The 17,447-nt window shown below is 35.7% G+C and overlaps 1 protein-coding gene across 1 annotated transcript in view; it reads left to right on the forward strand.

Moving 5' to 3' along the window:
- Window positions 1-1,024: 1,024 nt before the first annotated feature.
- The window catches only part of LOC127538719 (ankyrin repeat domain-containing protein 7-like), a 47,096-nt gene continuing 30,673 nt past the window's right edge, over window positions 1,025-17,447 (forward strand). Inside the window, exons 1-3 of the mRNA XM_051962472.1 lie at window positions 1,025-1,311; window positions 16,596-16,710; window positions 16,870-17,043. Of these exons, the coding sequence (XP_051818432.1) occupies window positions 1,025-1,311; window positions 16,596-16,710; window positions 16,870-17,043 (576 nt within the window). The remainder of the gene's footprint in view (window positions 1,312-16,595; window positions 16,711-16,869; window positions 17,044-17,447) is intronic.

A 17,447-nucleotide genomic window follows, 5' to 3' on the forward strand; every position in this document is an offset into this window, starting at 1 on the left:
ATTTCATTTGATGTCCTAAATCCATATATTGATATGATTTTATGTAGATTTCATTAACATAACATTCTTTAAAGAAAAAAGTGTTGATATATTTTTAAGTCAAGACAAATGTCCAATATCATTTTCAAAAGGTTCTTTTTATATGCTTGACATATATGAAAAAATATCTCTGTTTCCATGAAATATATATGTGCATACACACACACATATATGTACATCTATAATACAGGGGATGATCAAGAAGAGCCTTATTAGCTTGATATGGTTGAAAGAAGGGTTTTGTTCTGGATTTAAAGATATGTCTAATATATATGGAGTGAACTTGACCAATGAGACTGGGTCCCACCTTCTTGATAGGCAGGTATTTGCTTTAGTTGTCCTCTGACATCATATTTGGAAATCTCAAGTTCTGTTTCCCTGCAAAGGCCCAATTCAAGGGCATGGCTCAGTTTCACACCAGCCAGATCTGTAGCAAACATTAATGTGAAATGTAAAAATGTAAAATAACCAGGGAAAAAAAAGTAGTCATATCTCAAAAGTAATGAATGAAGTCCTAAATACAGTAGTAGTGGACACACTCATACTCTCCTTAGGGACAAAGATTTGAAGTCAGAATAAATGTCTCACTCTAAGTTTGTCAGGTTAATAAGAATTTTTCTTCTGGAGATCTCTCTCCAAGTCCTTCTTTGTGTAAACATATATACATATGTATCAAACATACATACACACATATGTGTCTATGTAGGCATATGTATATATTCAAAGTCATTGGTTCACAGAGAGAGAGAGATCTGAACCCAGGTTTTCCTGCTTTCAAATCTAGTAATATATTTTTTCATGGGTGGAGCTAAGATGGCAGAATAAAGGCAAGAACTCACCAACCTCACCCCCACCAAATGCTCCAAATCCCTTTAAATACAAAATCTAAACACATTTTGGAACATCAGAACACCTCAAAAGGCAGAGTAGAACATTTTCCAGCTGAAGGCAATTTAGATCATCAGAAAAGGTTTCTGACACCAGAATGAGAGTCCAGTTCAGCCAATGCTGCATCTGGATCCAGCATCAGCAAGGAGAGGACTTCTCAATCAGTGACACTAGAGACTTCCAGACTTCCCATCACAAAAACACCAAAGAGGATTTGGAAGTTCAGCAGAAAAGGGCAGTAGAACCAGGATATGGGAGCCTAGCCACTGCACCTGGCCCCAGTGCAAGAATCAGCCCTGGCACAGATCCCAGCATTAGCAAGGTAGGCCCTCTGACTTTTCCAGCTGTGCAAGAAGCCCAGGGATACCAGAGAGGATTTGGAAGGTCAGGATTTTGTGTCTGTGACACCACGGTGGGAGTCAGACATGTAGTCGGGAGAGATGGAATGACATAAATAATCTACCTGAAAAGAAGAAAGGGAAAAAAGAGCTTTTACAGTGGATTGAATTGGCTCAAGGAAGAAATACCATACACACTCAATATAGATATAGAAATCTCTCTTACAAGAAAAGAGGAGGGGAAGGAATATGAGAAGGGTGGAAGATGATAGAAAGGAGAATATACTGAGGGGAGGGGATTGCAAGAGACAAAACATTTTTGAGGAGGGACAGGATGACAGGAGAGAGAGAAAATAGAACATAGTGGGGGATACAATTAGCAATAGTTGTGCAAAGAATTTTGAGGCAAATTTTTTTGATGAAGACCTCATTTCCCAAATGTGTTACAGGTCAGTTTTCCGAGAGCCCCCACAGCTGTATGAACCATAACATCTGAAGGAGCTGCAGGGCAACCTTTGCTGACACAGGTGTTTTGGACTAGGAATGAGATAAGTTGGAAGGCAAAGAGAAGAGGAGAGGGGTCAGACAAGACAACGGCCTCTCAGTCAGAGAGGCCAGAGAACAGCAACTGCCTCTCAGTCTCCTTGTATCATCCTCTCACAAGAGGAGGTCCATTCTGGGTTGGACCTCTAGCAGCCACTGTCAGGTGGCTCCCATGTATTCCAGCAGCTCTCCTATGTATTCCAATACAAATGTAATAGAACTAGAATCAAACTTATAAAAAATAGGAGTCATTTCCTAATATGATCAAGATATGAACAATTTTTAGATGAACTAGTCAAATTATTTCTAGCCATAAGAGAAAAAAAAGTCTAACATGCTAGATTGGAGAAATTAGGGAAAAACAATTCTGAAGAACAATCTTTTAGATCAGCTAATTGGCCAGAAAAGGAAAATGACAAATGTTGGGATGAATGTGAAAAAAGAAGACATTAATGCATTGTTAGTGGAGCTAGCTGATTCAAACCTTCTATAGAGGTATTTGGAACTATGCCCAAAAGTTTGTAGAAGTTATACTTATCCTTTGATCTAACAATGTCACTACTAGGCATGTTTCCTCAATGATTTTTTTATCTTTTTGCTGAGGCAATTGGGGTTAAGTAACTTGCCCAAGTCACACAGCTAGGAAGTGTTAAATGTCTGTGACCAGATTTGAACTCAGATTCTCCTGACTTCAGGGCTGGTGCTCTCTCCACTGCACCTAGCTGCCCCTAAATAATTTTTTTTAAGACAGTAAAGGGCTTATATGTACAAAAATTTTTTTATAGCACTTCCTTTCTCAGGACAAAGAATTAGAAATTGAAGGGATGTCCTTCCAATGGGGAATGGCTGAATAAATCATGTTAGATGATTATGTTGGAATAATATTGTTCTATAAGAAATCATAAGTAGGCAACATATCCAACATATAAAGGACTGCTTGCCATCTAGGGGAGGGGGTGGAGGGAGGGAGGGAAAAAAATCGGAACAGAAACGAGTGTCAATATAAAGTAATTATTAAATAAAAATTAAATTAAAAAAAAAAGAAATCATAAGTAGGATGTTCTCAGGAAAACCTGGTAAGTTCTCCATGAGCTTATACAAAGTGAAATGTCCTGTGTATAAAGTAATAGTAATGTGGAATTTTATTATTCTCATTCAATATACTGATCTAAGATTATTCTGAAGGACTTATGATGAAAAATGCCATCCACACCCAGAGAAAAAACTGATTGTGTCTGAATACAGATTGAAGCATACTTTTTAAAATGTATTTTTCTTCCAAGAGGCAGGAGGGAGATCTGTTTTCTTTTGTAGCAACATGATTTTGATAGAAGTGCTTTCCATAACTTTACATGTAACTTCTTAATGAGGGGAAAGAGAGGTTATGGGACAGAGAGCTGACAAAGGCTGAAGGGGAAGAATCTGGAACTTCAAGATTAAAAAATAAATTTAAAAATGATTGACAAGTATTTAGAAAAAGTAAAATGTTAAAATGGTGAAAATAAAATTAAGTGTTCCATAAAAAATCCTGAAATAATGCATGAAAATATTATACCCAGCAAAATTAAATGTAATACTGAATGAAAATCAATGGCCATTCAATAAACTATAATATTTTCAGGATTTTGTCTCAAACAAACCTGAACGCAATAGAAAATTTCACATGTAAGAACCAGTATGAAAAACTAATCATTCTTGCTTATTATACATGTACATGTGTGTATATGCTATTCTCTTCTTGTCACATATACAACAAGAAAAAGATAGTACACCTCAAAATCTATATAGAAATAAGGGGGCATAGCATATTATGGTAGAAAATAGATTAGAGGAGAAGAATGGAAGCAAAAGAATTGGTCAGAAGAATCATGTACAGTGAAAATAAGAAGGGACTCAACTAAGGCAGTGGCTTTGTGAAGGTAAAGAAGAGGACAGATATTATCAAGACTTATTAACAGATTGGATCCACAGGGTGAGGAAGAGTGAAAAAGACAGGATGATTCTAAGGATATGAATCTGAGGGATCACAAGGATTTGGGGAAAAAAATTAGAGAAAATTGAAAGAGGCATTTGTTTTGTAGATATGATAATATCTATCCCTGTAATATAATGATAAAATAATTTGGTAGAAGATAACTTCTATTTTAGACACATTGAATTCTTTTTACACATTGAATTCAAGATGCCCAAAGAATGTCCTGTTGGAAATGTCTAGTAGGCAGTTGGTGAGGGAGTTTTTTTTAATTATTATTATAGCTTTTTATTTACAAGATATATGCATAGGTAATTTTTCAGCATTGACAATTGCAAATCCTTTTGTTCTAACTTTTCCCCTCCTTCCCTCCACCCCTTCCCCCAGATGACAGGTTGACCAATAAATGTTAAATATATTAAAGTATAAGTTAAATACAATATATGTATACATATCCAAACAGTTATTTTGCTGTACAAAAAGAGTCGGACTTTGAAATAGTGTACAATTAGCCTGTGAAGGAAATCAAAAATGCAGGCAGACAAAAACAGAGGGATTGGGAATTCTATGTAGTGGTTCATAGTCATCTCCCAGAGTTCTTTCACTGGGTGTAGCTTGTTCAGTTCATTACTGCTCTATTGGAACTAATTTGGTTTATCTCATTGTTGAAGAGGGCCACATCCATCAGAATTGATCATCATACAGTATTGGTGCTGTGTATAATGATCTCCTGGTCCTTCTCATTTCACTCAGCATCAGTTCATGTAAGTCTCTCCAGGCCTTTCTGAAATCATCCTGCTGGTCATTTCTTACAGAACAATAATATTTCATAATATTCATATACCACAATTTGTTCAGCCATTCTCCAATCGATGGGCATCCACTCAGTTTCCAGTTTCTGGCCACTACAAAAAGGGCTGCCACAGACATTTTTGTACATATAAGCCCCTTTCCCTTCTTTAAAATCTCTTTGGGATATAAGCGGAGTAGTAACACTACCGGGTCAAAGGGCATGCACAGTTTGATGGCTTTTTGAGCATAGTTCCAAATTGCTCTTCAGAATGACTGGATGTGCTCACAGTTCTACCAACAATGTATCAGCATCCCAGTTTTCCCACATCCCCTCCAGCATTCCGCATTATCTTTCCCTGTCATTCTTGCCAATCTAACAGGTATAGTGGTATCTCAGAGTTGTCTTAATTTGCATTTCTCTGATTAATAATGACTTGGAGCATCTTTTCATATGGCTAGAAATAGTTTCAATTTCTTTGTCTGAGAATTGTCTGTTCATATCCTTTGATCATTTATCAATTGGAGAATGGCTTGATTTCTTATAAATTAGAACCAATTCTCTATATATTTTGGAAATGAGACCTTTATCAGAACCTTTGACTGTAAAAATATTTTCCCAGTTTATTGTTTCCCTTTTAATCTTGTCTGCATTAGTTTTGTTTGTACAAAAACTTTTCAATTTGATGTAATCAAAATTTTCTATTTTGTAATCAATAATGATCTCTAGTTCTTTGGTCATAAATTCCTTCCTCTTCCACAGGTCTGCGAGGTAACCTATCCTATGCTCTTCCAATTTATTTATAATCTCATTCTTTATGCCTAGGTCATGAACCCATTTTGACCTTATCTTGGTGTACGGTGTTAAGTGTGACAGTCGGTCAATGCCTAGTTTCTGCCATACTAATTTCCAATTTTCCCAGCAATTTTTTATTGTCAAATAATTAGTTCTTATCCCAAAAACTGGGGTCTTTGGGTTTGTCAAACACTAGATTATTAAAGTTATTGGCTGTTTTGTCCTTTGAACCTAACCTATTTCACTGATCAACTAGTCTGTTTCTTAGCCAATACCAAATGGTTTTGGTAACCACTGCTTTATAATATAATTTTAGATCTGGTACAGCTAGTCCACCTTCATTTAGTTTTTTTTTTTCATTAATTCCCTTGAGATTCTTGACCTTTGGTTTTTCCATATGAACTTTGTTGTTATTTTTCCTAAGTCGTTAAAATGGTATTATATATCATAGTGCATATACACATATATATTATTTAATATGTATGTATTTAATATGCATACTTATATATTATTTTATTTGATCATTGCAACACCCCAGAATGGAGATTCTCTTTATTTTAAAGTTGAGGAAACTAAGACAGAAGGTGGTTAAGTCACACAGGATCATATAAATTTAGTGTCTGAGATCAAATTTGAACTCAGGAATTTCTGACTTCAGGTCTAACACTCTACCCACTACCTCATCTTGCTGCAAAAATTTCATTTTAAGTTTCAGAAACAATTTTGATCTGCATTTTTAAGTGGAACAGTCAGAGCAATGCAAAGAATTTTGTTGTAGAGAGCATTGGGCAACTGTTTATCATCTGGGAAATTGGGAGAAATTCAGGAAATGGTAGCTGCAAGGCAGAGCAAAATAGGACATCAAAAAGGGCTCAAAACAGGGGGAGAAGTCATTGACATCTGAAAACAGTCATAGTGGACAAGAACTATTGTGAAACAAAGATTATGCAGACCAGAATTGAATATTGAAAATTCAATATGGAAGAGCTGAAAGTGTCCACTGAGTCCAACACATGGCAGACAAAAAATTTCCCTTTAAAATTTGCTTTACCATTTGTCCTCCAGTGACTGGAAGATTCAACTACCTTTCAAAGAAACTTATTATACTTGTTTAGCTTTAGTTATAGGGAATTTTTTTCCCTTAAAGCTAAAATCAGCTGATTTGCAACTTTCACACACTGATCTTAGAGAATTTTTGTAAGAAGGATTAGAGAGGCAGATTATGTTCAATTAGCATCTGGGGCATCCTACTGTGAAGTGGAGATTCCCATAACAGCTACCCCAGGTTCAAGTACTTCATGCCTTCACATGCTACTTATAATCACAATTTTTCTTTTTTTTTTTATTTTAAATTTTATTTTGGGTACTACAGACTCATCTTAACAAAAAAAAATAACCAACAAAAATATTAAAAGGATGTCACATATCATATGCTGTATCTTCATTTTACTTATGAAAACTTTGAGACTTAGGGAAGTAAATTACTTGTCTAACATCACACAGTGAGTAAGCATTAAAAGTAGGATTTAAATTCAGATTCTCTGACTCCAGAGTGCTTTGTTTTTTCATGTACCATCAATGCTAATGGGTTCTCTCTCAGCAGAAATTTTATTTGAAAAAAGACATGGTTATATTTTTAAGTAAATTAAGTAATAATTTAAGTATAAATATATACTTTTTTCTAATCATTCAGAGGATATAATTTGTTCAAAGCAAAGACATTAAGGAAATAACATTGTAGAAAAGAACTTTCACCTCATAAACATTCTCCCACAACTACAGACCCCATTGGTGAAGAGAGAGAGCATGTATAGAGACACGCATGTAGGAAATACCTTTGGCCTTTCATGATCTCTCATAGTCATAAAATGATAATTGAACTCTGATATCCAGGATCATGAACATCTCTAATTATGTCATTGTATATGGTATTATATAATCTTTCTACTGGTTCAATGTCTTCTGGGCCAGTTAGTCTCTGTTGGGTATGATTTCACTGGTCTCAGATAGGCTTGTGAAGACTAACCACTGCTGGAATTATAATCTCTGCAGAGCATTGCTCCTTGCTATGATCTTCTGTATTTATTTTTAAGGTCACCTGCTGAACATTTCATCTTGTCTTTTAAATCTTTGAATCTAAGGGAGAGTGATCAGAACATCTTCATAAGGGCAGAATGACAACTGTTTAGTCATAGTCATCTTATCCAGCTAATAAACGCCACTTGTGTAGGGTGGCACTAGACTAATATAAAGTCTTTTTGTTTTGACTCCTGATGACACAGTCCTGTTCTAAGAGAATTCCACACTCAAGAGAGTTGGGCGTCATCTGTGCCATTATTCAGTCTTTTTCAGTGTGACTGCAACCTCATTGAGGTTTTCTTGGCAAAGATATTGGAATGGCTTGCCATTATCTCCTTCAGCTCATTTTACAGATAAGGAATTGAGACAAACAGGGATACCCAATTACTAAATGTCTAAGGCCATCCATATTTCAACTCATGAAGATGGGTTTTTCTGGTTGCTAGCTCAGTACTCTATCAACTGTACCACCTAGCTATCTGTTTCCCTCCCCTTTATATTCAAAATTAGTCCATTTTAAATCTCCTATCATAGTTTTCACCATTTCAGCACTACTGGGCTCATTTTCAGTTGTATTCATGCCTGGGATTCTGAAAGAGACTCGAGTTTTATAAATATATTGAAGAAAACTCTTTATGAATAGATGAAAGAAAAGTCTTCTGTCTTTTTCCCATTTTTTCATGGCATTGGGATAAGGTATGTAGATTAATATGAATGGGATAAAGAGAGAGGTATAAGATTAAGAAAAAAGATAAAAAAAGATATCCATGATGCTTGGGCAGAGGTGGAGGTCAGCTGGAAAGCAATAGTAATAGCAAGGCAAGAAAACAAGTATAAGTAGAAGAATTAGTAGAGATGAAGAAAAGAAGACATATATACCAATATAATACCAATGATCAGGAACAGAATTTATTAAAAAAAAGATGTAGAAATGATAATTGAATTCTGACCAAATCAAAATTACAAAAAATTTAACCAAGAGAGAAATCTACATTATATGTCAGCCATATTAATGTTTTAGAAGTATGTGTATGTGCATGTATATATATATATATATATATATATGCATGTGTGTGTGTGTGTGTGTGTGTGTATGTAGGCAGGTATATATATGTATACATACACACATATGTGCATATTTGTGTTAACTGCAGCCTGCTTTGGAGAGGTAGGGGGTAGGAAAAGACACATACACAAAAAATAAAAAATACTCAGCATAAAACAAAAGAAAATCTAAAAGGAAGCAAAGATGGACAGTTATGAACCTTCTTTTATATTTTAGAATATAATTATTATTAACATAATATTATGTTTTCTTGAAATTGAAATTTATTGTTACATATTTTGAATATGTAACACCTCCCTTAAAGCTCTTAGGGCCAGAGAGCACTATGGGAGAAAACCCATAATCCCTCTCTCTCATATCCCACAATTCCTCCCTCTTGTATAAAAGAAACAGACAGAAGCTCTCGGTCAGATTTCAGCTGAATTACTCCAGAAGCCCTCTCTCCGAGGCAAGAGAGAATATTTTCCACTTGGCTGGCTGGTGGTGGAAGAGAGTTCAGCTGGATTGGAGAGAAGCACTCTGGTGCAGACACAGAGCACTTTGGGAGATCGAGAGCTAGAAGCCCTCTCTCGGAGGCAAGACAGATTCAACTTGGAGCTGGATTGAAGGCTGAAGAAAGCAGAGGCAGAAGCAAAGGACAAAGCTGTAAGAGTTCTTGGAACCAAGCAGAGAGATAGACCTCTAAGCTAACCGGGCTATATTGGAGATAATAAAAGATCTGAACTTTTATCACCTGGCTGCATTTTGAGGTGATTATTACTTTCAACTGCAACTAAAACTGCCTTAGAGGCATATTAATGTTTTAAAAGTATGTGTATGTGCATGTATATATATATATATTTCTCCCCGAGAAATCTGCACCCTCTCCCCTAGAGAGAACTATTCTACTTATTTTAAAAGAAGATCACTACATTATGGTATATGAATATTATGAAATATAATTGTTATATAAGAAATTGTTAGCAGGATAATTTTAGAAAAGCATGGAGACAGTTACATGAACTGATGCTAAGTAAAATTAGCAGAACCAGGAGATGGAAACAATATTATACAATGATCAATTCTGACATGAATCTTTCCAACAATGAGATAATTGAGGCTAGTTTCAGGGATTTTGTGATGAAGAGAGACATCTATACCCGAAGAGAGGACTGCAAGAACTGAGTGTGGATCATAAAATAACATTTTCACTCTTTTTGTTGTTGTTCATTTACTTGTTGTTTTCTTATTCATTTTCTTTCCTATTTGATCTGATCTTTCTTATGTAGCAAAACAAATGTAGAAATATGTTTACAAATATTGTATTTAAAATATATTTTAACATGTATAACATATATTAGATTACTTACTATCTAGGGGGGGGGATGAGAGGAGAGAGGGGAAAATTTGGAACAAAAAACTACGCAAGGATCAATGTTGAAAAATTATTCATGCATATGTTTTGACAATAAAAAGCTTTAATAATTAAAAAAAATTAAATGTATTCTTTTCTGATCCAAATTCAATAAGATTAAATTTAACAAAGAGCAGTGGTAAAAAGAGATAAAAATTAATTGGAAACTAAATAATTTAATCCTAATGTATAAGTGGGTCAAAGAACTAAATCAAGCCTCAGAATAGAAAATGGACTGACAGAACCCACAAATCTTCAGAGTGTAATAATGTTCCAACTTAAGATATCTTGGAAGGACTTTGGAAGTGTCTGGGCTCAATTGGGGGTGGGGGAGCCAAATACAATTAGGGCATCTAAAAAGAGGCTCTTAACCAAAATATAGCAGAGTTGCCAATCTATTCTGGTTCAGAAGGCCAATGGTTAGCAGAACAGATGTTAGACCTTACAATTTAAAAAATTGTGAGCTCCCAACCTCAGCATAACAAGTGGGACTTGGCAGGCCATCCAATGCAGGGGGGAAATCTGAAGTAACCCCAGCACAATCAGTAAGAGACCCTGTTCCCCCGCAAAAGAAGATTGGGACAATCTCCTCTATGCCCTAGGAGGACAGGTCAACTTTTTAAAAGGAGCGAAAAGGCAAAAAGAGCTCTGACCATAGAAAAAAGATCTTAGAAGAGTTTGAAAAGGATCTTAAAAGAGAGATAGGAGAAAAATGGGAAGTGGTGGGGAGGGTGGTCAGGAAATGACAGCAAGAATGATGAAAGTTTTTAGGGGAAACCCAACAAGTTGGAAAAGCACAGAATCTGGCTGAAGAAAGTAACTCCTTAAAAAATAAAATTGAAGAAATGGAAAAAGAAAACAATTTCTTAAAAAATAAAATTGGTTGAAATGGAAAAAAAAAACCATCAAATAACTCCTTTAAAAGTACAACTAGCCAAATGCAAAAGGACACTTTTTTTATTACTACAAAGCTAACAGAAGAAAATAAATCACTAAAAATTAGAATTGGACAAATGGAAGTGAATGACTCAAAGAGATATTGAGAATAAGTAAAATAAAATTTTAAAAATGAAAAAATAGAAAAAAATCATAAAAATGCCTCATTGGAAAAAAGGATCCAGAAAATTCAATCTGTATGGAATCAATTACTGGACTGCCTGAAAGCCATGATGAAAAAAGAACCTGGATAACACCTTTCATATACTCATTGAGGAAAATTGCTCTTACATCCTAGAACCAGAAGATAAAGTACTTATTGAAAAAATTCACTGATTACCTTCAGAAGGAGAACTCCAAAAAGAAAACTGAAAGGAATATTGTAGCTAATTTCCAGAAATAGCAGATCAAGGAGAAAATACTGAAAGCAACCAAAAAGAAACTGTGGCCCTTTCCACTCCCACATTAAAGGATTGAAGGGCTTGGAATATGATATTCTGGGAGGCAAAGGAGCATGGGAGGCAAGAAATAACTACCCCACAAAAATTAAACTATCATTTTTTGGGAAAAGATGAAAATCCAAGAAAATAGAAGATTTTCAATCACTTCAATCACTGTTTTGCTTGGATAAAAGAGATGTATGGCTATCTATGTCAGGAAATATTCCAATACGCCATGAACCAGTCCCATTTCAATAAACCAGTGAGAGATCCAATGAAACCCAGTGTTGTGGAGAAGGCAAATGCAAACATTAGGACCCTCCAACTGCCTCACTATATCCACAGGAATGGGCAGATTTCATTTCTGAAAACTGACATGCATCAGCATAGCCCTGAGTAAACATTTAAAATGTTTAAATCTCTACATGGGAAGATGATACAGGTAATTCTTGAGAACTGTTTCTTGATTTTAATGTGATGATATAAAGAGTAATTAGAAGTAGAAAAGAAATTGTATTGGGAAAAGTGGAAAGGGAGGTTAAAATGGTATAAATTATATTACATGAAGAGGTACCAAGGACCTATTACAGTTTAAGTAAAGAAGGGAGGGAGATGACCATTGTTTGAACCTTAATTTCATAGGATTTTGCTCAATAAAGGAATCACATACTTACATAAGTGTAGTATAAAATTTTTTCTCATCCTACAGAGAAATAGGAGAAGAAAGGGGAAAGGAAAGGAGGAGGATAATAGAAGGAAGGGCAGAACTAGAAGGAGAAAGTGATAAGAAAGGAAGAGCTAAAAAAGGGAAGGCAGTTTGAGGGAATGATGGAGCAGAACTTAAAGAGTCAACAAGGATAGGAAAATCATATTTATGTGGTGTGTGTGTGTGTGTGTATGCCTTTTTAAAAGGTTTTTTAAAAAATTTTCAAGACATATACATGAATAATTTTTCAATACTGATCCTTGCAAAATCTTACGTTTCAATTTTTCTCCTCCTTCTCCCCCCCATCCCTTCCCCTTAGATGGCAAGTTATTCAATGTGTTAAACATGTGCAATTCTTTTATACATATTTCAGCATTATCATGCTGCACAAGAAAAATCAGATCAAAAAGGGAAAATATAACAAAATGTATGCAAACAACAATTAAAAGACTGAAATTACTATGTTGTGATCTACACATAGTTCCCACAGTCTTTTGAAGTCTTCATCATAAGACTATTGGAACTGGCCTGAAACTGGTTGAAAAGAGCTATGTCCATCAGAATTGATCCTAGTATACTCTTGCTGTTGCCATTTATAATGTGCTCCTGGTTCTGTTTGTGGGGAATAGAGAGATAAGGTGAAGAATTTACAGGAATGTATGAATTCTTTTTCTGTATTTTATTATTTCTGTCTTTCCCCTATGACCTGTATAATATGTGCAGGCTCATATTTACTTGAGCCTTAGCCAGTTAGAAACATATTTACTTAACCTGAGCTGATGACATTTATTAGTATTTGACATTTATCAATATTTAGTCTATTAGCTGGACCACTGTCTGCTTGATTAAGTCTGAAGGCCTAACTTTCTGTTTCCTAGTAATGAAGAGATTTCAGGGAAACAGAAACCTTCCATTCCAATTTTCCCAAATAGCAACAACCAATTAGATGCCTCCCCCTCCCCTTCTCAATGCTCTCTTATTTGTGATGTAATTTCTTGCATAAAAGCTATGTATCTTTACTACTTCTTTAGCCCTCCTACCTCGAGCTTTATCTCACGATGGACAGCTCATCCTTTGGAGGTTTTCAATAAACAACTTTTCTGCCTTCTACTGAGTGATCTCTGAGTAATCATTTTGGGTAAGGGTCTTCTACATCCTCCACATGTTCATTTCACTTAGTATCAGTTTATGCAAGTCTCTCCAGAATGAGACCTTATTTTAAAAATATTTAGAGAAAGCTGTCACAAAATATGAACAGACAGTTTTCTAGGGGGAGATAGTGGGGGAAGAGAGGGAGAAAAATTTGTAATGTATGGTTTTGCAAGGATGAATTTTGAAAACAGCTTTAAAGTTCTACAATGTATAATCAATTATGGCACATATAATTGAGAGGGTCTATCGCTTGAAGAGATATTGACAAGTCATGTCATAAGTGCAACTAACAATTTGGTTGAATACTGAATTTACACACTGAATCACAAACAGTCCCTACTAAGACTAAAAGACCTGCAGGATGAGCTGATATTTTGGTTGTTTGGAAAGAAGGAGGAAAGGGGGAAAGCAGGGGAGGGGGAGGGAAAGGGAAAATAGGAGAAGGAAAAGGAGGAGAAAAAAAGGAGGGGCAAAGGGGAAGAGGAAAGGAGAGGGAAAAGGGGGAAAGGAAAAAGAAAAGGTGAAAGGAAGGGAGAAGAAGACAAGGGAAAAGGGAAAAAGGCATAGAGATATGGAAGGAGGAAGGGGGAAGAGAAAGAGGAAGGGCAAACAGCAGTGGTCAACAGGGTAGGTTATCCATCATTTATTTATTTTCAGGTTCAATGATTTTAGAGCTGAAAGAAAAAATCAATGTGAGCTAGTATTGCAGATCTAGTATTTTACATCATTAATGGAATGGGGGCGGGGAGGGAGGGAGAAGCAGCAGGAGGGAAAGGTGAAGGCCACTTGGATAATAATCTGTACTGTTTTTCTTTGCAGCATTTTCCTTACGGGTTGGGCGTTGAACCGAAATCAATAAAACAAAATACCTCTAGTTTCTACTCTATACCATATGTGACTTACAAAACAAAGCAGACTTTAATACTCTCTCATAATGGAAGCCTGCAAGAGTCTGACATAAACCGATATAGAGAATCAAAGTATCCGTGTCAGATATTTGAAAATAGTCATTATATATTCCCTATCTTCTCTATCTTTCCTGTCTTTTCTATCTCATCCCTATCTCTTCCCTCTGAATTCACCAATGTCCCTTAAATAAACAGAATTTCCTCAGCCCAGAGTTGAATGGGACTATTATTCTCTATAGCCTTAGAGAATGTTTAGATCTTTCAACTAAAAGTGTTATTATATCTTTTCCTATTGAACTGCTGGAATCTCCTTCTTCGCTCCGCCCCCTCTATTAATAACACTGTCAATAAAAGACAATTTGCAAAATAAAATTGCCAATAAAACGCAATTTAAATTCTGTATTGAGATCAGCTCTCCCCCTCCCAGTGCTATGGTATCCCATACAAATCCTTCCCTGCCTCTCCTAAAGGCGATAAAGGGGGAAGGAAGAATCAAAACAAGAACCTAGACTGTATTCTTTCCAGAGGGTTCGTCAGGATTCCTGGGATCTTCGTTTTCAGTCTGGGAGACTTCGACTTCACAGAATTGTTGAGGACTGCCAGAGACTTGAGATATTATCTAGTAAAATGTCTTCATTTTAGAGAAGAAGAAATAGAGGCTCAGAGGGGAAGTGCTTTTGCCCATAGTCACAAAGGTAAGCAAGAGTCCGGATCCCGACATTCGAATCCGAATCTTGGAGCTCATCTACTCTTGTGGATGACTCTGGACTCTTCATGCTGAGAGCTAACGGACCCGGCATCTGTGCACTCACCAATGTGTGACTGGACTTTTTATCGAATTCGCGTGAGTAGAGGACCTGAGAATCGCACGCGCAGTTCATTTCCGCTCTTGCCGTTTCCAGGATTGCAGTCGGCTCGAGAACTGAATCGGTTATAACTGCTGCTGCGGGCTCTCAGGTCTCTATATCTCCGGCCTCCGATTATTGACATTTCCCCCTTTAATTCTGCCTGTAACTCCCCCTTTAATTCTCTTGTATATATTCTTTAATAAACACAGGAAAGGCAGCACAATATGGTGGATAGAAAGCTATTCTGGAACTTGGGAAGACCTACTAGGATCAAGTCCTTCCTCTGACATACATTGGCTATTTGTGACTGTGGGCAAATCAATTCACTTCTCAATGACTGAAGCAATTTTTAAAGATTCTAAGTGGTAGAGAAGGCATTATAAAAGAAGTTCCCTCAGATAAAACCACACATCCAGTCTATATCCCATGAGACATTGGACAGTTGTATGAGTTGTGCAAAAAGAGTAAAGAACTGATTCTACAAATTACACATGACAAACCAGTCTTCTGACATTATGGTCATATATTTTATACCTGTTTTATTAACCTGTCTTTATATGTGGAAATCATGTTCTAAATCTTTATTTTAACTTGAAAATGTGGATAAAAAAATCTGGTTTCAAGAATTTAGGATTTTGGTAGGTTAAAGGAATTATTTTAATTTTTTTGTGAACAGAAAAGCAGGTGGGCTAATCTTGTATTGAAAATAAAAGCTAGAGAGCATGAGTACTGCACTGGTCCTCAAGTATTAAAAGAACCAGGAGAATGATTTGGTGTGTTTCTTGCATCCTTTATGAAGAATTTATGGAATGACAAAAGTCATATAGGATGAGAAAGCATGGAAGCATTAAAATCTGAATCAGGAGTATGAATATCCATTTATATTTGTCAATGTGCATATTTTTAAGGGAAATAGAAACGAGGAGAAAATACATGGTCTTTTGACCAACCTGGTATTATCTTTATGACCTTATTAGGTAGGTCTGTGAAGAGCAGACATACCAGGCTTTCACTGCAAACCTTTCCAGCATGGTAGAACTACCAACATGTTTACCCTGCTGGAATAGCCTGTAGCAACAGAGAGCCACTTCAACTGTTACAAGGCTGCATTTCAGTAAGCCTTAGTGGAGAATGCACACGTATGTGTACATGTACTTGTGCAAATATGTAAAGGATTTTCTGAGGTAGCTGCTTTGCTAAATATTTTGTAATTGTGGAAGGATATTTCTTAGTGGAAAGAAGTTATTATGCTTAACATCCAAGTAGAGTTAAGCCCACTTGTAATCTCAGGTATCAGAAAGGCTGAGGCTGGCAGGTTTCTTGACCTCTTGAGTTCTGAGCTACGTGCACTATGCCAGTAGGATGTCTGCACTACTTAGTTATAACACTTGTTATATCAGTGTGGTGAATTCCCCAAAGTATTAGGTGTCAGCAACTTGCTTCAGGAGAGATTAACCAGCCAAGGTCAGAAACTGAACAAAGTTCCTGTGCTAATCTGTAGTGAAATCAAAATCTATCTGGATATTCTTCCCTCTGTGGCAATTTTGTCCATCATATTCATATTTCATTTTAGCAATGATTTACAGTTTAGGCATAAGAATACTCATGCATGTTATATTAAATATTATACTAATAACAATAGAACAATTTTGATTATTATAGTATATTATCAAATAATCACATTGTTCTCTCATTTCTGTAGAACACCTCTTCACCTGGCCTGTGCTAAAGGATATCCAGATATTGTATCTCTTTTAGTAGAGAGAAAATGCAAAGTAGACCTGCAGGACAAAGACAGTCTAACACCTTTAATCAAGGTCTGTTTTAGTTGACCATGCAGTTCAATGAAATGCATTTTGATTTTTTTATTTTGGTTAAAATATGCTTTACTAATTTATTTAAATATCACTAATGATGCTTGAATGTACAAAATTTTGTATTACAATTTTTTTTATCTCTTTGTATTATACTGACAGGCAGTACTGTGTCATCAAGAGGAATGTGCAATAATCTTGCTCAAACATGGTGCAAATCCTAATCTTGGGGACCACAACAACAACACTGCACTTCACTACGCTGCCTTTGATCAGAACGTAGCCATGGTAGAAAAACTACTTACATATAAAGCTGATATTGAAGCAAAAAACAAGGTAGAAGCCAACCTCTTGTATAATAAAATAAATTATCAGCTAAAATGTATAATCAAATAGTGTCTAATTCACATATTTTAAAATTCATTTGTTCATGGAAGCTTTTCTTTAATGAAAATAAATTAAAATTATTTTGTAGTCAAAAATTCATTAGCCTTTTCTAATCTAGAATTTTCTAATACAGGGTGGTGGGGTGAGGAAGGAGAAGAGTGGGCATGACACTAGAGGAGATTTCATTCACACTGAAACTCCTAATTGAGGAAATTCCATCTACTGATTTAGACCAGATGATTTAATCTCAGAGTAGGGATTCTTCAGCTGGGTTTCATTAACTTTAAAAAAGACAAAAATATTTTTGTTTTCTTTTGTTTTCTACATATTTTAGGCGTTTAAAAACATTATTT

The sequence above is a fragment of the Antechinus flavipes genome, chromosome 5, assembly GCF_016432865.1.
Source record: "Antechinus flavipes isolate AdamAnt ecotype Samford, QLD, Australia chromosome 5, AdamAnt_v2, whole genome shotgun sequence".
Classification (NCBI taxonomy): Eukaryota; Metazoa; Chordata; class Mammalia; order Dasyuromorphia; family Dasyuridae; genus Antechinus; species Antechinus flavipes.